The sequence below is a fragment of the Simochromis diagramma genome, unplaced genomic scaffold (assembly GCF_900408965.1).
Source record: "Simochromis diagramma unplaced genomic scaffold, fSimDia1.1 OVJJ01000451.1, whole genome shotgun sequence".
NCBI classification, from domain to species: domain Eukaryota; kingdom Metazoa; phylum Chordata; class Actinopteri; order Cichliformes; family Cichlidae; genus Simochromis; species Simochromis diagramma.
Window position 1 is genome coordinate 110,526 of NW_024387276.1, and position 20,023 is coordinate 130,548.

General features: G+C 39.0%; 2 protein-coding genes across 4 annotated transcripts in view; both read left to right on the forward strand.

Annotated features, from left to right (window-relative positions):
• Positions 1–919: 919 nt before the first annotated feature.
• Positions 920–6,517, forward strand: LOC120715662 (deleted in malignant brain tumors 1 protein-like). Of its 2 annotated transcripts, XM_040002746.1 has the most exons (8): positions 920–1,007; positions 1,155–1,190; positions 1,276–1,608; positions 2,266–2,541; positions 2,649–2,942; positions 3,481–3,804; positions 5,064–5,189; positions 5,283–6,517. In XM_040002746.1, exons 1-8 carry the CDS (start codon positions 938–940, stop codon positions 5,549–5,551), a joined length of 1,728 nt encoding a protein of 575 aa, XP_039858680.1. In that variant the 5' UTR covers positions 920–937; the 3' UTR covers positions 5,552–6,517. The 2 variants fall into 2 exon arrangements, with proteins under 2 accessions (XP_039858680.1, XP_039858681.1); XM_040002747.1 differs by lacking the exon at positions 2,649–2,942 and having other exon boundaries at positions 921–1,007.
• A 1,667-nt stretch (positions 6,518–8,184) lies between these two features.
• Positions 8,185–20,023, forward strand: part of LOC120715663 (leukocyte elastase inhibitor-like) — a 30,853-nt gene continuing 19,014 nt past the window's right edge. Inside the window, exons 1-9 of one of the 2 annotated variants that reach the window (XM_040002751.1) lie at positions 8,185–8,485; positions 8,843–9,024; positions 11,253–11,393; positions 11,650–11,767; positions 15,349–15,491; positions 16,090–16,167; positions 16,299–16,388; positions 17,237–17,417; positions 18,028–18,703. In XM_040002751.1, coding sequence (XP_039858685.1) covers positions 8,848–9,024; positions 11,253–11,393; positions 11,650–11,767; positions 15,349–15,491; positions 16,090–16,167; positions 16,299–16,388; positions 17,237–17,417; positions 18,028–18,266 — 1,167 coding nt within the window. In that variant the 5' untranslated portion in view covers positions 8,185–8,485; positions 8,843–8,847 and the 3' untranslated portion in view covers positions 18,267–18,703. Of the gene's footprint in view, positions 8,486–8,842; positions 9,025–11,252; positions 11,394–11,649; positions 11,768–15,348; positions 15,492–16,089; positions 16,168–16,298; positions 16,389–17,236; positions 17,418–18,027; positions 18,704–20,023 lie in introns of those variants that run through there. The other variant, XM_040002749.1, reaches the window with a different exon arrangement.

Here is a 20,023-nt window from a genome sequence, read left to right on the forward strand (position 1 = left end):
CAGATGCATATGTGTCCATCTATGGTCAACAGAAATTCAGTTGGTCATCTTGCAGCATCGTTAGCCAGATACATAAAAGTATATACACATTCATATACACGTGCACACTAAAGCAGCTGCACTGTGAAACTTTAACCACTAGCTTCTCCTTTCCTGGCACTGAACCACCTCCTGTCTGTGAACTTTCTGTGAAAAACCAACACTGATCGTCTTTACTTCTTTGACATTTTCCTGAATATACAGAAGCAAAAATGTTATCAAACCCTTTAATGAATTAAAGATCACGTTTTAGTTATGAGTGTTTATTATATGGAAACACGTGTTGTTTTCAGTCATTTAGTTTATTAAAAAGAAGAGGAAGAGTTGGGTTTCAACTTACCAGCTGCAACATGTAAAGCTCAGACCTGGGAGGCTGGTGGAGGATAGAAAATAAAATGAAGTAAAATGCTCAAGAATTGCTAGAAAACATCAGGATAAAATGTTCTTATTAGTTTTTAGAAATGATTGATTAATTACACCGTAGATTAGAGCTCTGTTACTGTGTCTTTTATTTTTTATGTTTTTTGTAATTTTTTCATTTTCTATTTTTTTTTTTCTTTTTTCAGGCAGAGAGAGTAATGCCAACATTCAATTTTCTTACACATGATACCTCAGAAGTTTTGATGCACATACATTCACACTGATGTACATAAATAAATCAGGTGCATATAAAGGAAAAGGTTTGTATGTATTTTCAAGTCCAGAACTGGTAAATGTGTTATTTGAGTCCTGCAGTTTGCTTTTGTTGTTCAGTATTCGTGCTCTGTTACTTTCAAGTAAGAAAAAAAGAAAGAAAGAAATCAAAAGGAGAAGCGTTTCAGAAGGATAACCAGTGCAAAGTGTTTTTGTAAACCACAGGTTTTAGTTCAGGTTTCTGTCATCTGTTCTCATAAATGACATGAAGCAGCAGCCTTTCTTCTCAGTCATGGAGGGCAGAGAGAAGAGAGCGCTTCATTTCCTGATTCTTGGTAAAACAGATTTTCCATAATTTTCAGTGATTTTATTTATCTATCACAGGGACAGTCTGGATAACTTTACAACAACTTTTCTTAAATTATTTTTAGACTGAATAACTTTATGTCTTGATAATATTCCATGTTTTCATTTTCCCATAGTTGCTTATCTCGTGGTGTCACCTTCACCTTCTGCAGGTCAGTCTGTTCTAACCTGTCATACGTGCATTTTTAATTTAAAGCCATTTTTGCAATATAGTTCATATTTTCTTTTTCCTGGTAGGTCGGATCAGATTAGTTGGATCTCGGTGCTCTGGAAGAGTTGAAATCTATAACTCTTACTCTTACTCTTACTCTTACTCTTACTCTTACTCCTATGGAAGAGTGTGTGATAATGGCTGGGACTTAAAAGATGCCGAGGTGGCCTGTAGAGAGCTGAACTGTGGGATAGCTCTGCAGGCCGGTAGGTATGCTTACTTTGGTCAAGGTACAGGAAATTTCTTCCGCAGTAATGTGGACTGTTCAGGAAGTGAAACTTCTCTAGATTATTGTAGGTACAGCAGCTCTATTAGTTATTCCTGTAACTTTGGTCGGGATGCTGAAGTCGTCTGTTCAGGTAAGAAAACTTTTCTATGGTGTTTATGGTCTTATCACTTTATAATAACTGTTTTGTTCATGTACTTGTCAATACTTAGATTCTAGTTAGTTCTCATTCCATCATATTTTACTTTCGCAGAAAAGATATTCAAAGGTGCTGTTTTATTACACTCAATCTTTCTGTTGAACATGTTTGCAGTTTAATGCATATTTAATGAGATAACTGATTCGCATAATTAAACATACCATGTTAACACGTTTCTTACTGAAGGCTTGTGAAGAACTTTGAGCTCAGACTTCACTTAAAGCCTAATTTACAGACTTTTTATCTTGAAAAAGTTTGCCATCCTAAGATCCTAAAAATGTTGACAGTATTTTCTAATTCATGTGGAGTTAAGAGAAAGTCATTTTTCTTTCAGGCAGCAATGTGTGCAGCACAGCATTTTCAGTGCTTGTCCAAAAAAGTGAACTCTTTCATTTTTAGCAGCAATAACCTCCAACAATTGTATTCAAAGAGCAGCAGGGTCAAAAAAAAGCTTCCACTTAAGCCCCTCAAGTATTTGAGGTTTTTCATTTGCATACATAAAATGGTATCAGCTAAGCCATCAGCCACTAAGATTATCTGATCAGATCTTGACTGTGTCCTGTCTTATCTAATACTGTATCATTTCTTTAGATACCCTCCCAGAGCCCACCATCTCCTTATACAGTAATGAGGTCACCTGGGGTCAGGACGTCAGCATCACTTGCTCAGTTTCATACAAGTTCTCAGGTGGAACTTTTATCCTCCAGAAGACTTCAGGCTCATTCAGCCAGAGTCGAACATCCTCTATGAGCTCTGTTACATTCAATCTTCACAATGTGAACTTTGATCATGATGGACTGTACGAGTGTCAGTACATGAAAACAAGTCGAAGGTTCAGCTCTTCCCCTGTCAGACTCTCTGTTACTGGTAAGAAAAAAATCCACTTTGCCAAGTTGTTTGTTTCATTCTCTTCTTTCAATAATAGAATCAGTAACCTGGTGAGATAATGCTTTGATATGTTGATATTTTTTCAGTGAGGTTTCCAAAACCTCGTATCTCCATTTACCCTCTTGGTGAGGTGACCTGGGGTCAGACTGTTGAAATCACATGTTCAGTCTCAACTCAGGTTTTAGGTGGATCGTTCACTCTGAGTCAAATTCAGGGTTCATTCAGGAGGAGCCAAACCTCCAACACAAACTCTGCTACCTTCAAAATTCCTAACGTGGACTTTGATAACGAGGGATTGTACCAGTGTCAGTATAAGAAAAGAGGCTCAAGTCGTGAATTCAGTTCCCCATTAAGTGATTCTGTCAGACTCTCTGTTACTGGTAAGAAAAACAAAAACAAGTATGGAGTAACTCTTGGAACAAAGCGAGATAACAGTGACATGAATAAGAGAGTACTGCATTTTTATCACAGATCCTTTGATTTTATTTAAAAAACTCTGTAACAAAGTTAATTGAAAGAGTTTTTCAATCATAGCTTTAAACTTAGTTAATTGTTACATATAAAAAGAGTGTATTAAAGATGGAATCTGCTGCTCTATATAGTTTTTAGTCACTTTATTTATCTGATATTTTTACTGGTTCATGTTTTTTGGCCATTATCAAAAATGCTCTCAAAGCCCACTGTAGCAAGGAGCAATCGGACAGTATTAGAGGTTAATTATTGGAGACTGTGGAGCGTTTAGCAATGAAAGAATCAAATCCAGAGTTTGCAAAGACCTATAAGATCATTCATCAAATCAAATTCAGCATAACAATAATATGTTAATGCTGCTCCATACCTACTACATTTATAAACAAGAAACTAAGTGTTGTGTTTGATTCTGCTTCCTTCTTAATCCTGGTACCTTTTATTCCCCAGTGAGACTGCAGACACCCAGCATCTCCCTGACCTCTCCTGGTGCAGGTCTGGTCTGGGGTCCTGAAGGTGCAGAGATCACCAGGGGTTACAGTTTTGTCTTCACATGCTCCATTAACTCCACATTTTCCAGTGGACGGTTCTTTCTCATCTTCTCTGACTCCAACATCACAGACAGCGAGCCAGCAGTCAACAACTCAGCCTCCTTTAGTTTCCCTGTAGCTGAGTATGAACACCAAGGCAACTACAGCTGTGTGTATGAAGTCACAGTGTCCACACGGACATTCAGTTCTACTGCAACAGCACCCATTACTGTCATCATTAAATGTAAGTATACTATTGAATTTATGTATTGTACTGTCCTAGAAGGACAGTCTTAGCCCAGACTGACCTTCTAGGTCTCAGCTAAGGGACAGACAAAAAACGTTGTCTAATCGTGAGAAACTTCAATTTTGTGATTTAAAATATTCAGTCACTGAACCTTGATACAGAGTAAACATTTCCAAAATCTGAGGTAAATATAATTGTAAGTCATCTGCATAGCAGTGAAAAGAGATATGCAAAGAAAAAACCCCAACAAATTTCAAATAATGAGATCATAACTGCTGATGCAGAGTATTTTTTGATGTTGACTGAGAATGTCCAGTGTTTGTTAAGCTTTAAACCCATTTAGACCTAAACCTTAAACTACAACGATCCAAACACTCTGTGAGCAACTCATGATCAACATTGTCAAAAGCAGCACTCAGAAGCAGCAGTAATAACAATCAACACAATCTGGATTAAGAAGAGAATCATTTGTCATTTTAAAGGAGCAGACTCAGTACTGTGAACGGCCCTGAAACCTGACAGAAAGGACGAAATGTTGTTCTCATCTAGGAAAGACAAGAGTTGATTTAAAACAACTTTTTCTAAAACTTTAACAAAGAGTGACAGTTTAAAAATGGGCTGATAATTACTCAGGACACTGTCTTGTGAAGAGATTTTTGGGGATTATCGTACATTTTTCTAGCTTTTTGACACGTTCATCCCTTACTGCTTTTGCATTACAGCAAAGGTTCATGCTTAAATCTTTAAACTGGTAAATAGTAGCCAAGTAAAAGTAATAAACCAGACTTCGTTAATGCTTTACAAATTATTTATTTGATTTCAATATCGGAGTCTTACAAGATTAATCCAACGCAGTATTAGACTGATGAAGATCATATTAAATGCTGGCAGGTGATGTGATAAACACTGTTGTCTCACAGAAAGTTTGGGGTTTGTGTGTGTTTGTTACCTGAGCTAACTGTGTTTGCATTTAGCACCTTTGCCTGTGTTTTCTGTGGGTGCTCAGCTCCCTCTAACAGTCCAAACATGTTAGATACAAATGTCATTCTAAACAATAAATAAAAGACTCCATACGACTGTAGATTCATCAAAAGTCTGTAATTAGTCTTAAACTCATTTCTGATTAACACACGTTTGCCAAACAAGAACCTCCTTACTATGTAAAACCATGATTACAAAGGAAATAGGAAGTGCCAATAAATAATACAAAACCACTTTCTATCTTTCATTTTTGACAAAACCCTTTTCTCTCTTAGTTCCTCGGATGCTGCTGGTCTCGTCTGTAGTTCCTGTGGTCCTGTTGCTCCTGCTGGTCTTGTTGGTGGTCTTACTGGTGCTCAGGAGAAGGAGGCAAACACAGCAGGCCCACATCCACACCACAGGTCAGTGCTCACCAAAACAAACAATGTATTACATGAATCAGCAGCTTTGTTTTGATCATGACGTCCAGAAAAATCTGCTGTGCTGTGTTTCAGTGACTCTAAAAACCTGTAATGAAGAAGATGACGTCAGTGACGAGGAGAGGATCTATATGAATGTTGAGACACTGAACACCTACAGGAATTTTACCAAACAAACAGGAAGAGCGAAGAGAGAGGAAACATATGAGAAAGAGAGAAAAGTGGAAGCAGACGAAGAACAAAGCAGCGGTGATGAAAATGATCATGTATATGTAACACAGATGTTTGCTGAACAAACTGTCGACCTTTATGAAGAACAAGAGGACATTTATCAAAACATTTAGATTCATAATGATTAACATCGATCCATTCAGATTAACACAGTCAGAATAATATTTAATACATTTTAAGATTGGAAGCTAGAGGCTCCATCATTGATCAGAACATTGCAGCCTTTCTGACTCGTCATCAGTGTTATTATTGTGGGGGGAACTAGTTTATCACAGATTACACATTTTGAATTTCTGTCTTTTAATAATACCCTCTATAAAATGTCCGTGTAGATGAGTTGGTGAAATTATAGTTCAGAATTGGTTTTAGTTAAAAATAATTTCTTTTTAAGCACATAAACACAGTGTGGTGATAAGTGTAAGTATAAGGACGTTGAAAAGATGGTTCAGAAAGCTGCATCTGGTCAGACACAAACTCAGAAAAAGCTGGATTTGTACAAAATTAAATGGCTTAGCGATAACTTTTGTGCTGGACACTGGTTGTTAGTTTATTAGTTTAGAGGTGGTGCAGAGGTGCACCTGTGTGTTTATGCTGTTGTTTGCACTGAAGACCGTGAACATTTAAAAAAGATGTTCCTGAAATCATAGAAATTTCACTTTGGAGATGTTTGAAGCAGCTTGTTCATTTTGTTGTGTGTAGAAATATAAGACAGTGTTTCAGGTACAATTCAAATACGTACAAGTGTCCTTCCTGAAATACCAGCAACAGGGAATAACATGTTTTTCTGTCCAATGTGATGTGTTGAATTTTCTCACAGAATCACATCAATTAAAGGTTGCATCTGATTTTACTCTAAATTGATCTGAATGTCAAGAAAAAAATAGAAAGTTAATATTTCATTTCCTGCTCATTTGATTTATTTTAGTTGTATAAGGCTGTTTTTCTAAAACTCAGTGTAGCACTATTGATGCAGTGTATGTATATTTTATATATTCTTTTTAAGTATAAAGTAAAAGAATACATTAGGCAAGTTTTTATTGTGAAGCCAAGCTAATCTTTGTCTTTCTGATGATTATTTAAATGATATAATGCAAATAAATTTGCAATAAAAACAAAAAACAACTTGTTCTTGGAGTATTTGGAAATTAATTACACAATATAACTGCAACTATCTCCAAAACAGTGACCTACAGCGCACACCTGTATTTATCATTTAGCCACTGACCTGTCTGACTGTTACATACATACATTAGCAGTCTCAGTCTTCCCATACATTTTGTAGAATGTATCTTTAACTTATTCAGCATGAGCTCTTACTCAGTATTAACCACATATTTCAACAGATACACACAGAACTATTCACACACGATGACTTGTGCAATTGCATTATGAAATCTTTCAAGCAGTAGCTTCTCATTTCCTGGAATCAGATCAGGATTTATCTGTGAATCATCAGTGGAAACCCAAACTGCTGCTCTTTGCTCTTTTGTCATTTTTCTATTTTTTAAAGAGAAAAAGAAAATGTTAACCTCTTTAATTAAACATTGTGTTTGCTTTATTATTCGTTGTGTATTAATGAGAAACGTGACTGTTACATACATGCACTAGCAGACTAATGTATCACTGTGATATGTATGTAAGTATGAATGCACAGCACGTATCTGTATCTATCTGTAATCAACAGAAATTCAGCTTGCTCATATTTCATTAGATATACATACACATATTCACGCATGCATCCCCATATGATTGTGATACACACTGTGAAACTTTTAGCAACTAACCGCCTCTTACCTGTGAACTAGCTGCGGAAAGCTCTGTGGAAGCTCCCCCACCCAAAACAAAAATATACGAAGACATAAGTAAAGTTAACTTGCTGTAATTCTTAAAAATCAGACTTATTTTAGTAATCAGTGTGTAACGTGTGTGTAGGAACAGGTGTTCGTTTTTATCTTTTTTCTCGTTTAAAGAGAAGTGGAACAGGTGGCTTTGGAGCTTTAAAAATTGTCATTCGTAAAAACACAAAGATGAGATATCGCACACTGACCATGTAAAGCATTAATTAAATAATTAATTAAATTATTATTATTATTATTTTTATTATTATTATTATTATTATTATTATTACATTTATTTTGTCTGTGTTCCTGTAAAGAAACAGGAAAAATCTGCAGGTAAGTTTTTAGTGAGTGCAGAATGCTGTTTCGGGCTTGTAGCAGCATGCTTCTATACAAAATACGCTCACCTGTTGAACATGAAGAGGAGGATAAATGGAACATTCACAAATAATATTACTTCCAGATTTACACAATGGTTATTAAATCTCAAAGATATAATTTACACCTGCGTAAATAAATAACTGACTATATAATTAACAGGCTTCCCAAAGACCTTTAAATAGATAATGAAGAACTGAGGTAAACAAATTAAATTAGTTACTGTTTAAAACCTGGTTACTGTCATTTGACCCAGCGTTTTGTGTTTATTATTATGATCTTATGTTCCAGTTTATTCTGTGTATGTATTTGGGTTTAGACTTTTTAGTTGTTAGGGTTTTGGTTCTGTGCTCCCTCTGTTCCTTGTCTGTATCGTGTGTCTGAGTCCAGTCTGTGTATTTCCTGTTTTACTTTGAAGGTCCGTTCCTGATGTCAGTGTATTCAGCTTGCGTCCTCCCCGTCTCCTCGGATTAGGTTCAGCTGTATCGCCCTCCTGTGTGCTGTTTCCTCGTTTCCCTCTGTGTGTATTTATAGCATGTGTCCTCTTGTGTGCGTTATTGCTCCGTCTTTGTTCCTCCATGCTGTGTTACCTACGGTTACCTCCCTGAGTCACTCCCTCCGTGTCTTCCTGCGGGTTCAGGTTTCAGTTTGGTTTTATTAGTTTTCCCAGTTCGGAGTCGTTCTTAGTTCTGTTTCTCGCCACCCTCGCTTTTGGTTGTATGTCACTCTGCTTCAATAAAGCATCTCGCATCAGCCTCTAAGAATTTAGATTTCCTGCTAATCATTTACTGAGCCAGAAAGAATCCTGACCAGTGTCTGAAGTGAGCGTCAGTAAGTCATGTAACTTTATTCAGTTTTTACAAATCACGTCTACGTGGCGACTACTCATAAATTACCCGTAAACCGTGTTTATATCTTGTGTGTATAACTGTAATCCTGTTGCAGATTTTTTTTTCCATGTGCGTTTAAAGAGTAATGCTAACCCTTTCAGCTCTTTATAACTCACTGTTCTCTGGGAGCTTTGTGACTAAATCTGCATACACACCATGAAGGATGTCGTTTTAAACAAAACCCCCGAATAACAGCCACCATAGTTTTTGTAGTTTTTAGGTAAAGTTAAGCTCAGTTAGATTTAAATAATCTTACTTGGTGCATTAAACAACTCACTGCCCGACTTCTTTGTACCAGAAACAATGGGATCTGCAATCTCTCTGTCAGAGGCAAACAGTGCCTTCTCTCTGGCTTTGCTCAAACAGCTGAGCAATAACAACAAGACGGGAAACATCTTTTTCTCCCCGTTCAGCATCTCTTCAGCCCTGGCTATGGTGATGCTGGGGGCCAGAGGCAACACAGCGACACAGATGTCAGAGGTACAGTACACATGCTCACACACTAACACTAAAATTATATTGCAGAATAGTACATATAAAATTATATAAAATTATAGTGCAGAATAGTTGTTGTAGTGGTACTCATTTAACACATGCAGGATGCTCTGGTGTTAATCTGGGCAGCTGCTGGAAACCACTGTGACCATTATAACTGTATAAATGACTCTGACTTGTCTCCAGTGTATCAGTGTGATATTATTATAGTCTGAAACCTAATGTGAGCGACTGAGCTGGTTAGACATGAGGGCACAGTAACTCATACAAAAGTGATAATGTTGGACCCTTAAAAGAGGTCAAATAAGCTAAACTCAAGTCAACATGACAACCTAAATGAGAAAGTAAGTAAGTAAGTAAGTAAACTTTATTTATTAAGTGCTTTTCACAGACAGGCAATCACAAAGCGCTGTACACAAATATTAAAATATTAAAATAAACAATAAAATCAATATACAATGTAAAAGATCAAATGTAAATAATGTAAAAAAAATATAACTGTTTTTTAAAAGAATCCACAGAGTCAAGCAAACGTAATTGTAGTGGTAAACTGTTCCACAGCCTTGGTGCAACAGACTGAAAGGCTCTGTCCCCTTTTGTCTTCAGTCGTGTACGGGGAACAACTAAGAGACTCTGAGTCTGTGAGCGGAGATGACGAGCAGCAGTGTATTTTAAAAGAAGCTTGGATAAGTAATCTGGAGCCTGGCCATTTAGTGCTCTGTATGTTAAGAATTTTAAAGCGAATTCTAAACTCTATTGGGAGCCAATGTAAAGAATATAAGATGGGAGTGATGTGAACACGCTTGGTAGAGCGAGTTAGTAATCTGGCTGCTGCGTTTTGTATTGTCTGGAGGCGAGAGAGAGATGATTTATCCAAGCTAGTAAACAGGGAATTACAGTAATCTTTAAATTTTATGGACTTGAAATTTTAGATTTCAAGTCCATCACCTTATTTACAAAGTAATTAAGGAAAGTATTACAATCTTCATCAGAAAGCAACAGAGCATGCTGGGTTGGAGGAGAAACAATACTGTTGATGGTATCAAATAGAATTCTTGAATTATTTTTATGACGGTTTATAAGATTATTGAAGTAAGAGGATCTGGCCTCTTTGACTGATTCATTATATAGGTAAAGTAGTTCTTTAAAGTGCTCACGATGGACAGTCAGACCGGTGGACTTCCACAGACGCTCTGCTTTTCGATAGGAGCATCGAAGACCACGAGTCTGATAATTTAACCATGGTGTCCGGGAACTAACAGAGCAGTAACTGGTTTTGAGAGGAGCAACCTGATTTAGAATGGCAAGACAGTGTTCATTAAAAGAATTAGTTAGAAGCTCAACCTCGTTAGAGGAACTTTTAAAATTAAAAAGAGAGGAAAACTCAGAAATTATAGAATCATCAATAAAGCGCCTGTGCCTAGTAGAACCTTGAGGATGGGACTCTGAATTAACAGATACAGTAAAAGAGACTGACAAAGTAACTCCAGAGTAATGTGGAAAAATAAACTGAGACTGAAACAAAACCAGTTTTCTGAGATTTATTAACAGAAAGTTCAAATCTTTCCAACGGGATCAATGCTGCACAAACAGTCTTCCTACTAGCTTTGAGAAATACACAAAATAATAACAGCTCCACTGTGTGGATACAGTCTTTGTCTGTTCATCTTTAAGGAGCTGAGTTACCACAGCCTGATATGAATGAAGACACAAAGTGCATCATGAGCTTGAATGCAGCTTACAATTAGTTGTTTTTCCCGTTTTCACACACTCACAAAGTTTTAAAAGGAAGTTACAGTTACATACTGTTACTACACAGAGGTTAGGAGAGTGAAACACATACTAAGAAAACCTTGTCAATCAATAAAATTTATTTCACTTTTGTTTCTTGAGAAACTAAAGTTATTTCTGTGTCTCCTTTAGGCTTTGACACAGTAAACTCAGTTTTTTGTTATTTGTGGCTTTTATTGGATAGTGAAGATGGAAACGCAGGGCTCATGTGAGCACTTATTGCTGATGTTAGGCTAAGTGAATCCAGATAACAGAAAGGTTCCTGGGTATGTTGAAGAAGCTGGGCACTCAGAGGAAACAAATAATAACAAATCATCTAACAACAAAGAAAGAAAATCAAAAGTTAGTTTCTTTGTTTTAGATCCAGTCCAGAATTTTCTTCTGTGTCCTTCTTTGAATCCACTAAAGTGTTTTGTCCACAGTGCTTGCAAACCGAGGATTGTTGGGGTGATGTTCACAGCAGCTTCGCCCAACTTCTCACTGTACTCAACAGGACAGATGCTCCATTTACCTTCAGTGTTGCTAACAGACTGTACGGAGAGAAGTCCTGCCCCTTTACTCAGGTCTGTTTCTTCTTCTTATGTAGAGTGTGATTCTTCATGAGCTCGTGTGTTTTGGAGTAAATGAGAGGCAGAGAGAGAAATGCTGTGAGTTCTGACTGATCAGAATCTAAAACTGTGTTAATGATTGAAATGAGGCATGTGTGTTCATGTAGCTATAACAGTCTTTTCTTATCATGTCAGCCTGAAGTAAATCAGAATCAGTGATGTCAGAGACTTTGCTGGAGTGAATTTACAAATGTGTCGTCTGTGGTTTCAGGAATTCTTAATGCAAAGTAAGAAACATTACAGAGCAGAGCTGGAGTCTGTGGACTTCAAGACCAGGTCTGAAGAAGTCAGGATTGATGTCAACAACTGGGTGCAGCAACACACACCAGGTGGATCACATTTACACATGTACACACAATCACTTCATCTAGTGTCCGGTTCAAGTTTACATGTTTTTCATAAGCAGGACTCACTGCTCCTGCTGAGTCCCTCTAAGGGGAGGAGTGTGCACCTGTAAGGATACCATGAAAATACTGAATTTCCATTTTTCTCCTTCTGGTGTTCAGAAGTGATGGTAGCTGTACTTAACATAGTTTTGAAGAGTGAAGAAGCTTTACAGACCTGTGACCAGGGTTTGTCAAAGGGCTCCTTCCACCGTTAATCCTGATTTAACCCACTGTCAGGGGTAGACATTTGTTCTATCACAAGTAAGAGAAATAAGACACTGCAGACCGACTCAGAGAGTTTTAAAAACGTGTGCACGGGTGAATGTCTCTGAGAAGACACACACACCGAGTGCAGGCTTGTTTGCTTTATTTATAGGGCAAAGCAGGTTACATAGTACTTCCTCTTCTCTGAGAAGTCGGGAAGAGGTTAGACGTTAGCTCAGTGCTTATCTGACTTCACACCCACACACTCTGAAATAACGAATACAGAAATATATCATGCTTATCTGACATCTCACACACTGAAGTAAGGAATACATCATTGTTCTCTTTAACAATAAGCTTGGTTATGTTGAAATATATGAACACTTGAATATAAGGCACACTTGATTATATTGTATTATGTAAAAAATCTTCTTACACCCACAGTGATTCAAGCTGTTTCAGCAGTGATCTCTGGATCCCAGAACCACCTTCCTCAGTGTCTGCACAGTCCTCTGTTCACTTGTTTCTTTTCAGCCAAACTCACTCACTGCCGCTTCTCATATTTTTTAATCTTGTTTTTATATTTTATCTCTCAAAGTCATCCTGTCCCAATGTCTTAAGCCAATATGAGTTCAGGTAGTTGAGTTTAATGAGCTCTGTGAAAGTCAGACTACAGCACAGTGTGGAGTCTGTAACTCAGACCCCACCGATTCAGAGACTTATTCCTGTGAAGGTAAAAACAAGGCAACAGCGATCGATCGATTTACTTCTCGGTCGCTATCTCAGAAACGCACTTCGAATCCTATCACGAATGACCCCGACTCCGGCCTCCGCTCGCTGCCTTTTATTGAAAAACAGTCACAATAAACAATAGTTTACACAAGTACCTCCCCTCGTAAACGCCCCTTGGTTACAAAGACGTGTGTGTGTGTGTGTGTGTGTGTGTGTGTGTGTGTGTGTGTGTGTGTGTGTGTGTGTGTGTGTGTGTGTGTGTGTGTGTGTGTGTGTGTGTGTGTGTGTGAACTGTTTCTTTTTTTTCTTTTTTCTTTTTCGTGTCCCGTTTGGATCTTTAGCCATCGGAATTGTTGTCTGAAGGCCAAGAAAGATGCCAAGCGGATTTATTTTACCAAGTGGATCATCATGGCCTTGCCATATTGGTCCATTTGATTGCCCTTTATTCTAATTATGTATTTATTTTATTTTCGGTTGCTACAAATGAGACAGACATGACTGGGGGATAGGACAGGGAGAAAGAATGAAAGAAAGAGAGGGAGAGAAAGAAAACCAGAGGGGAGAAGAGACGGTGAGAAGGGGGGGAAGAAAGAAAGAAAAACAAACAAAACACCTGGATCACCTGTATGCAGAAAAAAAACAGAAGAGAGGGCAAACAAAAAAAGAGCAACATAATAAAAAAAACCAGCACCATCACAATAAACTAGCTAGCAGTAGATAACAGTAGATACTAAATAATAAACGATATTGTGCAGCACGCAAGATAGACAGCGCACAATGTTCTTTGAGGCAGCAGCTAAGAAAGGTGTAGTCCGCGTCTGTGAACACCCGTGTGTACACCTGTGTGCATACCTGTGTGGATCAGCATGCTTGTATTCCGAAGGTTTCTCCATGTAACGATCTGCTAGGGAGTGTGGGGAGCCATAGCCCCGTCCACCAGGGTATGAAGCAGGTATGGAGGAGATCCAGGCCCCAGATATCCAGAGGCCCCAGAGTACAAGGACCCGAGGAGGACCACCAAAGGGGGGGGAACCATGCCACCCTCCTGGGAAGAGCTGAGTAGAGCCCCAAAGGAGAGGTCACCCAGCAGCTACGGAGCAGAGGCCGGAGGGGGTTGCAGTGGCGTGCCCGCGGGCTCTGCAGGCAGCCAGCTGTGCCAGAGAGGACCGAGCTTCAGGCCCAGAGGCCAGAGGCCTGAGGGCCTCCCACCCCCCGGAAGGAGCCCAGCTGGGCCACAGGCGCCCGGCCCCGCCAATCGGCCACCAGGAGTGAGCCGGTACATACATGAGCGCCCAGCCCCAGACGACAAGGACCACCAACACACCAACGTCTGAGGGCATCAGCCACCGGCAGGGAGAGTGGTGAGGGGAGATAGGGCTCCGTACTTTAGAGGGCCTGAGATGTACCCAGAGAGGTTGAGTCTAAGACCCAACCTGACATATAGACACAGACGAACAGGCACACGCGGACACAGACGTGCATTCCCACCCCATATGCACCACCAAATACTCGGCACTCACCCAACATGTAGACAGACACAAATAGACACTGCACAGACAGTCGCACTCCCCAAACATACTCTATATCCCAGGTCCAGGTACCCCCACCCTCAGAGGGGCAAGCCGCACCTAGACCCAGGACATGTAACCCTTCTCTCTGGGGTGGAGGCAAGTGGACCACCTCCTTATCTGCAGTAGCGGGGAGGCCCCGCATCCCAGACCCCAGTCTGACAGCCAGCACCTCCTCCCAGCCCCCCAGCCCTGACGGCTAACAGAACCGGGGTGAGTGAAGACCTCAAACCTCCCTACGCCCGCTCATATGTAGTGTTGCTGTGTGCTGTTCTAAAGTGCATTTAAAACTCAGGAGAGCATGGTTCCTGCTTCCTCTCAGAGAGCAGCACGGCTCTTCCCGAAAACCCTTAGTGTCTAAATGCATTTAAAATTGATGGTAGGGCACCAGCGCCAGAGGTGGGTTGGAGTACACCGACCATCCACCGTGTGGGTGTGTGTGTGTGTGCGCGTGACTTCCTGATCACAACTGTTTCTAACAACATCCTAGTCATAAAGGGGGTAATCTCCCCCACACCCAATGTATGGTTCAATTCCTGTATTGGTTCACCATACACAACACAGTGAAGCCATAAAAAGGGCAGGAAGCTTACCAAACATCAAACAACCCTTCACAAGGATGTGCTTGTGATAAAACACTAGGACTGTAGAACACCAGCCCTTGAGACCTGGAGTTGCCTACCCCTGGTTTAAAGGCTAAATTAGGTCAGGGTTTAAAGGGTTAAGTACTTCAATAATGAGTTGTTACATGTGTGCTGTAGTCATTAGCCAGAATGGCTGCGCATCTGTACTTGTTCTAAATATTCACACGTTGTGCTGATGAATAATATCTTCGGGTTTCACTAATAGTCAAAGAATATATTAAACAGCATTTGTAAAACTCATCATGTTTCTCTGGCGTACAAAGGCTGAAAGAGTGTGGGGTCCATCATGTTCTCATAGATTTGTGGATGAAAACTTTGCTGCAGTTTTGAGATTTTACTTCTCAATGTTTACATTTGGTTTTACTTTGGTCACCAGGTAACATCACAGAGGTGGTGGATGAAGATGATTTGAATGAACTGACCAGGCTGGTGTTGTTCACTGCCACCCACTTCAAAGGCATCTGGATTAAACATTTCTCGTACACTAAAACTTGTGAAGCTCAATTTTGGCTCAAGAAGGTAAAAGTGCTCATCAAAACAAAGAACACCGACTATGAAATGTGAGTTTCTGAAACTATAACATTATAAAGTGTATACATTGTTGCAGTTGTGGTTAGTTATATTAAACATGGACAGTTTCAAATCATGAGGTTAGCAAATGTCCAAGTAATCCCTGTGAGCCAAAGCTCAGTTTTCAGACTGCTCTAAAGGATAGGTTTCAGTTTTTCTGTTCTCGGCTATGCGTGATATGTCAGAAAGATCAGCCCCGCATCTTTTGTTAAAGAGGGACAGCCAATCAAAATGGCCTCAAGAGGAGGGAGCTTTAAAGGTGAGGAGTTAAAATGATTAATGTGAGACTGCATTAAGTCCAAGTGTGAGATAAATAAGATTTATTTGGAAGTGTATGACATGCAAAGCTTCTTTACAAACTACTTTAATAAAAGTCATGAGAATACATCTGTGACTGGGAATGATTATTCATGACACACAGCTTCAAAGGCAAATTTTTGTTTCATTTTCAGAGTCATATAATTCACTTTTGCATCCAAGAAATATTTCAATGAATATATTAAAAAATGTTATTGAATGTCAAATGTAATTTCTTGTTTGTCTTCAGAACAACTCAAAGCCTGTGAAGATGATGAAACAGGAAGAAGACTTTGCGTGTACCTTCATCAAAGAAGCAAACTGCAAGGTAACCAACATATTTATTATATTTATATAAATCACTGGAATAATCAGATTTAATTGCAAGACTGAGTGATTGTAATGTAAATGTATCAGTAGATTTATGTGCAGTAATGCTTGAAACCCTCTGCTGGACAGATTCTAGAGATGCCTTACTGTGGGGAGGAAGTGAGCATGCTCATCTTTTTACCTGCAGAGATAGAGGATGATACAACAGGACTGGAGAAGGTAGAACACTTACACACTCGTGATGTTCCTGGTGACTCATTTCTTAGTCAACTAAACGAAGAAAACAAATCAGACTGACTGAAAACTGACAAACACCCAGATATTAAGTCACATTTGAAAACTCCTTGACGTCAGAAACTGTGTAAACAAAGTGATTTGAAACTTTTAATGACATGAATCGTGCTGCTTAATTGTGCAGGATGTCACATCACACATTTACACACGTTAAACTCCAAACAGACGACAAAGGAGAAAAACACTTTAAATATATTAACTATGATATGAAAACATGTTTCTACAAAAGATCAGTGTATGCCTGATGGGAACACCTTAACCTTGAGGTGCCCCCTCAGCTGTCTCCTTTCAAGGAGTAGCAGCTCTACTCTGAGCCTTTTTCAAATAACTAAACTCCTTTTAGAGAAAGCTATTTTCCGTCGGTTGCAGGTCCTATTTTTTTTTTTCATCTTTAAGTAGCAATAATAGGTAATTAAATAAAATAATGTTAACAACAAGATCAGGCCAAGAATTACAAATTTGTGGCATTTCTCACCAACACTGCTCTATTTGGTAGCAGATGGCTGCATAACATTTAGGACACAAAAATGTACAATTTATTGATAAATTTATTTTATCAATAAAATGTAAACAATAAAACTGATTAAATAACTAGTACATCTGATACTAACTAGTGACAATAGCAATGATTACTTGACTAGTTGTGCACATCCACCAATACACACACACACACACACACACACACACACACACACACACACACACACACACACACACACACACACACACACACACACACACACATCTAATGACTGATATTGTTTCCATCCCAGCTGGAGAAGGAGCTGACCTACGAGAAATTTCTTGCTTGGACTCATCCAGGCCACATGCAAACATGTCATATTGATGTGAGGCTGCCTCGATTTACACTGGAGGAGACGTATGACCTGAACACAGTCCTGAGCAGCATGGGCATGGTGGACGCCTTTGATCACACAAAGTGTGACTTCTCTGGTGAGACATACGTTTGCAGTTTGTTGGTGTTTATGAACAGAGTGTAGAGAAACAATGCTCCAGCAGTGAAAGAGTTCTCCAAAAGACCATGGAGCTGCTTATTTCAGCAGATTGTTTGTCTTGTTTGATGATCATACTACTGTGAGATTTTGAAAGCAGGATCTAAGCTTTGATGCTGGGGTTTGAATGGACTGGTGGACTTTTACATGACAGTCCTGATACTTTTAATACCGACAGACAGTCAGGGAGGTGTTCTGGTTCATCCTGCCTAAACCAGCTGTACACTCTGACACTAATCACTTATGACAGGCTGTTAAAGTGACATTATGAAGGGTTTTTTCATAGTTATTTTGGAGATATTACACTTTGACAGAATAGTTGAGAGGAAGAACGGGAGAGGATGAGTTGAATGGCATGCAGTAAATGGTCTGGAAACACTCAAACCCAGGCTCCTGCAGCACCTCTGGTATTTTAGTTGTCAGCTCAACCAGATGATCTCTATCACCACCTAGCCTTATCGGATTTTAATTTGAAAAAATCATCTCAGATAAAAATGAAAATATAGCATTATGTTCATTTAAAATGTTCTCCTTTCACTTCTCTGTCACAGGCATGTCTGGGCGCAAAGATCTGGTACTTTCAAAAGTCATCCACAAGGCTTTTGTGAAGGTCCACGAGAAGGCAACTGAGGCTACTTTTGAAGTTATGGGTTGGTGTGAGCTTCAGTCGGGCAAGATAAGGCGGGCCATTTTAAAATCCTTCATCGCAGACCACCCCTTCCTCTTCTTCATCAGACATAACCCCACCATGAACATCCTGTTTGCTGGTCGGTTCTGCTGCCCTGTGTGAGCTCTGTGTCCTTTAGAGCAGCTCAGTACCAGAAGTCTTTAGTGTTTAGTTGGAGAACCTTTAAAAATCACTGCACAACAGCGCTGTATTCATATTAATATACAGCTCTATACTATCCGTTTTTTCTGTGTTTTGTATCTCATATTTTGTATTTTCCTACTTTCAAAACTTTATCATCTTTAATGTTATCTGTTCCGATGTTTATATCATACTCTTCAAATGTCCCGTCTCCTGTTCAGAAATTTATCAAAGAGTGTTTAGTGGCTGAAATGAGACGAACTGCATGACGTATAATTTATGTTTGAATCTTTATTTCTCGTTGACCTCACACTGGCCAGTTAGGGACCACCAACAAGCCAGATGTGGTCCAGTTGCTAAAAACATCTTTAAAAAAAGAAGAAAAAAAAAGAAAAGTAAAACATGTCATGTTAATTGTTTCTGCTCTTACTGTCTTTCTTTAATAACAGTGAAACAAAATCACTATATTTATTTAAACATAAAAGGGACGAAGATTTATATATATGATTTGGTTAAACAAGGGCTAAGTTTTTCCAAATGTTGATGGAGGGAAGCCTATTGTTTTATTCCACTCATCTCGTGTCAGCCAATTGCTGAAGCTCTAGCCAGCTCTTGTCCCTTCTTAGCGCCAGCGCCCACGTTTTCAGTCTCTTGCTTTCTACAGCCGAGCAGAGCAGGCGGGCTTAAACGTTTTGAATTGGTAAGCTGGAGAAATGAACCTCTAGAGAGCAGTGTTGGTCAAGTTACTTGAAAAAAGTAATCAGTAACTAATTACTGATTACTTCCCCAAAAAAGTAATCCCGTTACTTTACTGATTACTTATTTTCAAAAGTAATTAATTACTTAGTTACTTAGTTACGTTTTAAAAACACGATTTACAACCTGAATAGGTGACAAAGCGATAGATCTTTCAGCCCAATTCTACTTTTTCTGCATAATCCATCATACAAAATGTAATCAAATGGAAAAGTCCCTTTTTAAAACTTGTTTTATTAGTTTTAATCTTTTAACTTTATGCATCAAGCAAAAATTCAATTATATGCAACTTTCTCTGACTTGAATAAGTTAGTTTAACATTTAAACCTATTTTCTGCACATTCCAGCACAAAAAATAAAATATGTTTTGTGTTTACACTCACTCTTTCAAATAGATGCAAGTAAAACACAGCAGAAAATAAATAAAGTCAAAGACTCAGCGGTCCTTTTGCTCTATTTTCACCTGTGAAGCAGGAGTAGGGTAGGCGGAGGTTTACCCTGGTGCAGGTGTGCTGCAGCGGTCAGTTGAAGAATCTGTGAGTTTCCCATTACGTCGTTGCGCACTTGGCGCTTGCTTGGAAGTTTAGGGGGTTTTTTCGCTGTAAAAAGTTTTCTTCCCACGCACGATGGACACTAATGTTTTTGTCACTTTTTATGGAATCAAACTCAAAGTAAGGTCAGTACTTCCACGCTTTAAACGCTGCACGCTCATACTCTCTCCCGCACTCGATATATTATCCACTGTTGATCTGCACACAGCTGTTGTCACTAACGGCGCACTCGCTTACGTCACTGTCGTGAGACATTCTCGCAAAAAAAAAATCACGGTTTTAGTAACGCAGCGTTCCTACGGGAAAGTAAAGGTAATCTAATTACCGATTATCAAAATAGTAATCCCTTACTTTACTCGTTACTTGAAAAAAGTAATCAGATTACAGTAACGCGTTACTGCCCATCTCTGCTAGAGAGTGAAATACTATTTA